This window comes from Crocuta crocuta, unplaced genomic scaffold, assembly GCF_008692635.1.
Source record: "Crocuta crocuta isolate KB4526 unplaced genomic scaffold, BGI_CrCroc_1.0 scaffold84, whole genome shotgun sequence".
NCBI classification, from domain to species: Eukaryota; Metazoa; Chordata; class Mammalia; order Carnivora; family Hyaenidae; genus Crocuta; species Crocuta crocuta.
Window position 1 is genome coordinate 5,843,822 of NW_027530213.1, and position 9,710 is coordinate 5,853,531.

General features: G+C 47.9%; 1 protein-coding gene across 2 annotated transcripts in view; it reads right to left on the minus strand.

Moving 5' to 3' along the window:
• Positions 1 to 7,056: 7,056 nt before the first annotated feature.
• CLIC6 (chloride intracellular channel 6) overlaps positions 7,057 to 9,710 on the minus strand; it is a 19,764-nt gene continuing 17,110 nt past the window's right edge. For both annotated transcript variants that reach the window (XM_077765418.1, XM_077765419.1), the window contains exon 6: positions 7,057 to 7,430. In XM_077765418.1, the coding sequence (XP_077621544.1) occupies positions 7,269 to 7,430 (162 nt within the window). In that variant the 3' untranslated portion in view covers positions 7,057 to 7,268. The remainder of the gene's footprint in view (positions 7,431 to 9,710) is intronic.

Sequence of the window (9,710 nt, forward strand, 5' to 3'; positions counted from 1 at the left end):
TCTAGAGGGGGACCCTTCCTTGCCTCTCCCAGCTTCTGCCGGCTGCGGACAAGCCTGGGCAGCCCTTGGCTGACGGCTGCATCGCTCCTGTCTCTGCCTCCACCTTCACACAGCCCCCTCCCTCTGTGTCTGTACATCTCAGTGTCTTCTGTCCTTTATAGGCACCGGGCATGTTGGATTTGGGGTCCACTAAGATCCAATAAGGCACCCAAATCCAATGAGACTTCATCTTAACTTTACTAATTAGATCTGCAATGACTCTGTTTCCAAAGAAGGCCACGCTCTGAGACTCTGAGTGGGCATGAAGCTGGGGGGCGGGGGGAGCACTATTCAAGCTGGTATATGGGGGTACATGTATGCCCCTGGCTACTTCCACCAGCTGCCCTGAGAGTAGAGCTAGATTGTAGGGGCAACCCCTTCGTCACTCCCCTCCCTGACCCACCCCCACCAGGACTCATAACCCAGACCCAGAAATTAGACCGTTTATGCTGGAAACCGCTCAAGGAACATCCAGACACCGACGGCACAAGAGAATTGCCAGGGAAGATTTTGGAGACACCAGCGTCCACACCCAACCCCAAAGATTCCAGTTCAGCCGGTCGGAGGTGTGGCTTGCGCACTGATAATTTTTAAAGCTACCCAGAGGATGCTAATATGCAGTCAAGATTGAAACCCNGCCAGCTACCCTGAGAGTAGAGCTAGATTGTAGGGGCAACCCCTCCGTCACTCCCCTCCCAGGGGAGTCACCCACCCCCACCAGGACTCATAACCCAGACCCAGAAATTAGACAGTTTATGCTGGAAATCGCTCAAGGAACATCCAGACACCAACGGCACAAGAGAATTGCCAGGGAAGATTTTGGAGACACCAGCGTCCACACCCAACCCCAAAGATTCCAGTTCAGCCGGTCGGAGGTGTGGCTTGCGCACTGATAATTTTTAAAGCTACCCAGAGGATGCTAATATGCAGTCAAGATTGAAACCCCACCAATCTAGCCCAACGGCTTAGTTTTTGTATGAACACTTGGAGGAGGCAAAATGTTAGCCATGCCCTTCCCCTCCGTTTACTGCTATCTCCAAACTGTAAGCTGCCGGTTCTCTGACCAGAATGTTCCACTCCCTCTAGATGGTACAAGGCCCTGAAGTTGACAGAACAGGGTCTCTGTGGTGGTCCGTGCCCTCCATTCATGAGAGAGAAGCAAGTAAGGCTCCTCTAGGACCATGAGGCAAGATGGCAGCCACCTCGCTGCATCACAGTGCACACTCAGGGCCTATGGGACCACACACACTTGCGCAGGCTTTGTAAACTGTGAAGTGCTATATGAAGGCGCTCTATCACTTCCGTTACTTCATTTGTAGCAGCATCGCCTCAGCAACCTTGGAAACATCTAAGTGCCCACTTGCCCATTTGGCTTCCATTATACATACTCTTGGGCATCTTTCTAGCCACCATTCTATTTTCTCACTGTAACTACACATATCTTAAGGCAAGAAGTGGGGTGCGCGGGGGGCTCAGGCAGTTATGCATCCGACTCTTGGTTTTGGTTCCAGTCATGATCTCACGGTTTATGAGTTCAAGCCCTGCATCAGGCTCTGGGATTCTCTCTCTCTCTCCCTCTCTTTCTGGCCCCCCCCACTCATTCTCTCTCTCTCAATAAATAAAAACAATTAAAATATATTTTAAAAATTAAATAGAGACAAGAAACATTTTTTTACTTCCTTTTAATCTGTGTGTATTCCAGTAACATACTCAATGCAACAAATTCTTCTTTTCCCTGTCCGAATTGAAGAAATACCAAAGTATCCACCAGAGGCCCATCCAACACTGGAACCACAGCCAAACGACCCTAGAATTTTCTTTTAAACAATTTTCTCTTTCGGGACTAGTGACTCATTTGTGAGCTGCATGAAACACACATGCCCGTGCACGTGTGCGCACACACACACACACACACACGCATGCGTGCATACATACATACATACATAAGATAAAATAGAAATGGAAAGATTTAGATGGAGGCCAGACCAGTCCTGCTGTCTTGTCTCCTTTAGAACCCTGGATGCCTCCCAACCATGAGAGACTCTTGAATGCTGAGAACAAACTGAGGACTCATGGGTGTGGGGGAGGAGGGGGGAGATGGGCATGGAGGGCGCTTGTGGGGATGAGCACGCCACGACAAGACCAGGCCTCAACACCTCAGCCTAGTACAGATTTAAAAGTCAAGAGGCAGGGGCACCTGGGTGGCTCAGTCAGTTAAGAGTCCAACTTCGGCTTAGTTCACGATCTCACGGTCCATGGGTTCGAGCCTCGCATCGGGCTCTGTGCTGACAGCTCGGAGCCTGCTTCAGACTCTGTGTCTCCCTCTCTCTGCCCTCCCCTGCTCACCTCTCTCTCTCTCTCTCTCTCTCCCAAAAAGTAAATAAACATGTTAAAAAAAAAAGTCAAGAGGCAAAAATCCTTCTTAAGATAACCTCTGTTTTTCTTTTACTTCTTTCACTTCAGTCCACACTGTTGGGAAAGTGGGTGCACGTGTTCAAGAAAACCACCACGTGTGTACATTTCAAAAACTCTGGTACATCGTGTGACCGGAGAGGGCCTGGCAGCCGGCACTGCCCAGAGCTCGCAGGCTGCCCGGCGCCTCTGGCATCCACCACCCGCCATTCACAAACCTCAACACCAGGCAATTTGTAGCTGTGGCTAAACTCAGTTTTCATGTCTACTTCATGGGCTTCCTGAAAGACCCCTCAGGCACCAGAAAGTACTTTCATACCTGCGGTATAAGCCACAGTCACCTCCACCCCTGTGGGGAATCCCTCACCCCTCCCTGCCCCCTCCCTCTTCCTCCTTCCCCTTCTTCCCCTTCCTCCCCCCTCTCCTTTCTTTGAGTCCTCTTCCAGAAAAATCCAAGGTCTGTCTCCATTTTGGCTTTTATTTTTTCTGAGCAGAAAGATGTGGATAAAATCTTCCTGGTCCCCTTTCTGCAGGGTGGAGAGGAAGCTGCCTTCTAAGAGTTTGATGAAAGGCTGTCCAAGGTCCTTCCTTTACTTAGGAGTACATTCAACAAGTCAGCACCCCAGCATGCAAACAAGTGCAAAGCAAAGAGGTGGGCTTCGGTGAGGGTCGAGGGTGAGCACTGCGTCACAAAACAGCCATGCGGGGCTGTCTGAGGACTGGGGGCTATTCAGTGGGACCCACGTCCAGGCTGCCTGGCTGCTTTTTGATGTAGTTCTACAGTAAAATCAATGGATGGGTTTATTGAGCACTTGACAACTGACTGGGGAGCAATTATGTACATTGTCAGACTTTGCCCCAGCCCTTTGCATCAGCACGAAGCACGGTCCCTCCATCCTTGGGTGTAGGTGAGCAACCAAAAGGAGGTTGGTGGGGACACACTCATGGGACGGAGGTGAGATAGCACCCACCCCCACTGACCATGACCCCCTTCTTGCAGGCCCAGGGCTGCGGGCAGAGCACAAGGCAGCTCAGGGAGGTGTGCCGGGCCCCGGAGCCAGGGCTGGTGAGGAGAGGAAGCGGAAATCTCAGACACTGCAGGTGTCTCATAATCCTAAGAGTTTGTCCCTTCCATGAAACCCTCCTGCGTCTCTGAGCCATCAGTGCGTTGAGCTCCAGGAGGAAACACCAGGCTCATGGGCGTGGAGAGGAAGAGGCCAAGGAGGGGCCCAAGGGGTCTTAGCTCCTGAAGCCCACAAGGCAGAGCCCACCCCACCCCCGTCTTGTTTCACAGACAGGAAGTGGCGGGGTTGTGCTTGAGGCAGTCTTGACCAGGAGCCTCTTGTCCCTGAGAGCACTCTCTGTGGTTGGACCGAAAGCCACAGGAGCGAGCGGAAGCCCCACCACGGACTTCCTGCAGCACATCAGAAAATACAGCCCAACTTGGGTGTAGGCTTCTGGAAGCTGGGCTGAGACCATCAGTGGGCTGCCCTTAAATGGCCCCAGGAAGGCTGGACTGGGTTTGCATGATGTCCTGAAGCTGAATTGGCATCAGACTGGGGTGGGGGCAGGAGAATGTGGGTCAACTGGTACCTGCCTGAAGCCCAAGGTGGGATGAGGATCGGCCCCACCTCCCCCCTCCCCCGGCCCCGGGCTTCAGGGAATGAAAGGAAACGCCACCTAGTGGTGAGGAGGAGGACAACAGGGCCCGGGTGGACCTCCAGCTCTGACTCGAGCACCACTCACATTGATTTATGCGCTTTTTGGTGTCTCAGGGCCTCAAACACATGACACACAACTGAAAACTGTGTCTCCAAGCCAGGTGGGAGGGGGCCCAATGGGGCCGTCAGTCCACCGTGGAGCCCATCCAGTTCCCGAGGTATCTGACAGACAGTTGGACCAGCCCACAGGGACTTACCAAAGGGGGTAGCTGAGCACTCAGTGGCCACCATCCATCCCACGGGAGGGGTATGGGGGGGGCTGCTTCATTGCAGGGAACCAGGAAGTCAGGGCATAACTGCCTTCCACTCCTGGAGAGAAGTTCAAGGTCCTATAAACCTGTCCATTTTGACATGACCCATAGAGGAAGAGCAAATACAAGACAAAATCATGTGTATGCAGCCAGCTGTGTTACAGCTTTCACGGAGAACTTCTAAGTACACCGATTTCTACACAACCGCAAGATTTTGCTTCCATTTTGCAGATAAGAAGAGCAAGGCTCAGAGAGATTAAATGATTATTCAGACGTGTCAGAGGTATCGAGGGCAGATTTCGGACCCTGTGTCTGCTGCTGTTTGGGTTTTGGGTTTTTTAAACATCACCCCTGCTTCAAAGTTCCTCACAGGGAAGAGGCTAGTAACATGTTAGTGCTAACATGTTAGCACTTAATGCCAGATAAGGGAAAAGCAAGCAAGCAAACAAAAGCCTCAATGCTATTTGAAGCTCCTTTTACAAAACCAAGGAATGTCCTGAGCAATGGCCATTACTCTCATCCTGGTATGATGATCCGGGGCCCTGAGGGGATCCAAAAGATTTAACGGCTTCCCAGGGCTCTAGCAGGTGCACGTAAAGTTACGTAGTAGGAGGTGGTTGGGCCCACTGTTCTTGTCCACATTGTGATAAAGACTGTAAGCCAGCGAACAGCCTTGGACTATTTCTCGCCTTACCCAAAGGAATAGCCTTTGAGGGCCCTATGAACAGGCCATGGAGATAGGAAAGAGGGGTGGGCGCTGGCCAGGGACTACCCACTTTCCTACGACCACACAGCAACCTGGAATAGTCTGAGGACCTCTACCGTAGCCTCCTGGACAAGGTCGGGTCACATGTGTCTTTTCTGACCTCTGTGCATCTCCGCTAAAATGCGTTTGTGGCTCACAATACAAATAAAGATGATTTCTAATTCAATCACCAACAATCTCTGGTTTGACATCGCTCTCGTTGGTTTAAAGGAAGCCATTTCTGTTCCTTTTATTTTTTTACGTGTAAGTGAGGAAGGCAAAGTGGAAAAAAGAATTAAAGATCTTGGCTTCGTGTCAACATTTTTATCATGTGTTTTAATTTTTAAGGCACACAGAGTTTACGTGGATCATCTTAACATCTAAAAATACCAAGTTCGCACTAGTAACAAATGGTGGTCTACTCATTGACTGTGTTTAGGTGTAGCATTAGAAAACTAGCCTTGCAACGCCGGCCCAAAACAGATGTGAAACATGAATGATCGGGAATGCTAGCCACAACCTCAAAAAACATATAGTTAACAAAGAAAGCAAGAGGCTGGGCAGACAGTCCCTGCATGAAGAAGCTGTAGCGTCCAGTAACAGGGAAGACAAAGTGGCAACCATATTAACCACTTTGTTTCTCTTACTGGACATTACTCACTAAATCCCAGAAAGGTTATTGTTAAGGCATCTTATTCCTTGCCAAATAAACTGCCCATAGAACAAATGTTTACTTAAAAAACATTGAGCATGCAGCAGCATCAACCAAATGCTGCAGCCAACTGGACAAGGGGATTTCTGTAAAATGTATAGAAATGTCAAAGGAACACAGCCTGGTCGCTAATGCTCAAACCCGAAGGGTTGTGATGAGTATCTATATAGAACCTTCCATGTTGTCTCCTATGTCTGCAGTTGGACCCAGCAGCCCAGCCCACACACACTGCAGATGAGAGCCTGGCTGCTGGGGAGGGTGGCAGAGAAGCCACAGATAAACCAGAACACTCTTTGAGCCAGAGGTTTCCACTTCCCCTCCAACTTGACCAGCTACCAGAACTGCCTAAGAGTGGTCACCACGAATACAGTCTTTTTGGATTTTCCTTGCCTGACCTCAATATGACACTGTAAAGGGCAGAGAAGCAACGAGAACCAGGCCAGCCGCACACCCCATCACTGCTGAAGAAGCCCAGTGTTGGGTCNGGACAAAAGACACATGACAAGCCCTCTCCTCTTCTGCCTGCCCTGGACCCAGAGGCAGCTGGCATCACCAAGATGGTAACAAGGCAGAGAGGGGACGCCCCCGGCTCCCGGTGCCCGCTGGTCCCTGTGGGTCCTTGCAGGTCTGTGGACTCCAATTGTCCACCTGTGGAACCTGAGCACAAGCGTTCTCTAGCAGCCCTCCAGTGCCGAACCGTTTTGTCTGTCCTAGGTCCTCTACGGATGCCCATCAAGGCATTACTAACATGTCCCCTCACCAACTTCATATGAATGAACTCGGATGCCACACGAACGTCTGTGAGAGACTAAGAAATGGGAAGATGGTCGCCAACAAGTTTTTAGGTGGAGCGAAATTTTAGGTGACTTTTTACTTCCTTGGGCTGACTTTTTAAAATTTTTTTAAAATAGACATGTACCATCATGTGACTCCAAGAGCAATATTTTCATTCTGAAGAAACTTACACTACTATTTTAGAGGAGAGAAACAAGCTGTATATGATTATGAAAGCTATCAGGGACAAATTTTTTCACAATTGAAGGAGGAATTGAACCTCAGTCTAATTTGCTTTGAAACTTGAAGCTGAAAAACACATGCCCTGACGTCACGGGTGACAGTGTCCATGAATGCCGAAGAAGTAAATTAATGTCAGTTGGACAACTGGTATGTGTCACAATAGATACTGGTATTATTCAGATACACAAATGAGTTGACAAGTCACAAGGCCATGTACCCTTTGGGTTGAGTGGGTCTCACTATGACACGGTGTTATTAAGATATGGGCATAATGGCCCTTGAGAGGAAAACAAAGGACCACTCACAAAGAACACCTTCCCGTCACAGCCTAGCTCATACCACTGAGAAATAAGACAGAAAGCACTCTGGCTTCACTTCATTCTTTTTGCAACATCTGAATATGCGTGTTCAATCTCCTGGTCGGCTGGACACGTATTCGTGAACTCGTCCCTAGCATAAGCATTGTTCAAGTATCTCCAGATGCCAGTCATTTCAGAAGGAAATTCAAAATCTCTGTATCTCTTGGCCACGATCTGAAAATCAAGAGGAAATAATCAGCAAAGGAAAAATCCACTAATGTAGGCAATTAGATCAGACAAGCCATTCTTCTGAGGTGTGTAATATATTCTCTTTCTTAAGTCCTGATGCATCCCTCCTAAAGCCAGTCAGATTACCTCAAATTGCACTTCAACTTTGCATGGGGCATACCGTGCATGGGAAAGGTCATGAAAGTACTGGGCTCCACACAACCCTGCCCACCAATTTATCCCAGATGAATTGGGATCCATTGGCATGAATTCAGTCTCTACTCTGGCAGGCTTCTCCTTGTGTTGCTAGCAGTTTTGACTTCTTGTGTTCTGCTGCTGTGTTATTTGGTGCCTAAAGATTCATGAAGATCTTCTGTTTAGATTGTGCCAGGATCACCATGAAATGCTCTTTTTCCTACTTGCTGCGCCTCATCTCCTGAAATCCCAGATATCTGTGTATATTATTCCTGCAAATTTCCATCTTTCTGTCACTGAAGAGATGATCTCATTGTCAACAAATGGACACAAATCCTTGTCCTCATGGACATGGTAGATGTGAGGACAGGGCAACTGAGTGTGAGCATCATGGGAAACACAACAGTGTGAGATGCTTCCTTTGGCTGGAGGGACACCACTGGGGGATTCATCAAAAAGGAGGGTATATACTGCTGGGGACTCATCAGTTTCCTGGGGCCACTGTGACAAAGTACTACAATCTAGGTGGCTTAGAACAACAGAAACTTATTCTCTCACACTTCTGGAGGCCAGAACTCCAAAATCAAGGTGTCAGCAGGGCACGTTGCCTCTGGGAGTTTTAGGGAAAGCTGTCTTCTCGCTCCAGCTTCTCGTAGTTCTTGGCTTGCAGCAGTAGAACCGTAATTCTCACATGACAGTCTCCCTCTGTGTGTCTCTGTGTCCAAATTACCCTTTTTTTTATAAGCACACCAGTTCCCCTTGGATAGGAGACCCATCCTACTCTACTATGACCTCATCTTACCTAATCACATCTCTGAAGACCCCATTTCCAAATAAGGTTATGTTCTGAGGTACTGGGGATTTGGACTTCAACATAAGAATGGGGGTAGGAGGTTGCGGGGGGTGGGGGGGCGGTGAACCCAGAGCCACAAAGGCCAGTTCTGCTGTGTTGCCTTCTATTGCATTGGTTTCTTGGATGTGTGGATGAACTGAAGATGGGACTTAACACAAATTGGAAGATCTTTGGGACCTGATTTTGCAGATTTTGCGCTACAAGCCATTGATGCAGCAAAACAAGACCGTATAACAGTCAGAAACCCTCCTAAATTGTTTAATATCTTTTGCTTCAATTCAACCTTAGGGATATTAATGTTAAGAATTCCTTTTATGTAGGGGGAGGGGGGAGGGGCATGGAGGAGGACACTTGTGGGGATGAGCACTGAGTGTTATGTGGAAACTAATTTGACAATAAACTATTTGTAAAAAAAAAATAAATAAACCAACTAATAGTAACCACAATTCTTATAATTTTATGTGTCTTATAAAATATCTGCCCATAATAATTGCTTTGTGAAAGACCTTCACAGTGCATGTATCAAACTGCATTAAAAGTTCCATTTTTTTTTACCAGCACATTAAAAAAAAAAAAAAGAATTCCTTTTATGTATTATTTCATTTATTATTCCTGGTTTATCTTTACCAATTTTCTTTTAACTTTTTTAATGTTTACTTATTTTTGAGAGAGACAGAGTATGAGTGGGGGAGGGGCAGAAAGGAGGGGGACACATAATCGGAAGCAGGATCCAGGCTCTGAGCTGTCAGCACAGAGCCCAATGTGGGGCTCGAACCCACAAACCATGAGATCATGACCTGACCTGAAGTCAGATGCTTATCCAACTGAGCCACTTGGGTGCCCCTGCAGGTTTTTAAAATTTTAACATTTTTAATGTTTATTTATTACTTTGAGAAGGGGAGTGCATGCATGCACACACATGCAGGGGAGGGGCAGAGAGAGGAAGAGAGAGAATCCCAAGCAGGCTTTGCACTGTCAGCACAGAGCCTGATGTGGGGCTCCATATCATGAATCATGAGTTCATGACCTGAGCGAAAGTCCAGGGTCAGAAGCTTAATCGACTGAGCCACCCAGGCCCCGCTATATTTAACATTTCTGAGCAAGTTTTAAAGTGTCTGCCTCCAATAGAAGGGATACATTGTCTGATTTCAATACTTTGTTTTCTGTCTCTCTATGTTTATTTATCTGTGCATGTTTCTTTTTCTGATAATTTAGAAAATATGGTTTATTTTAACTCT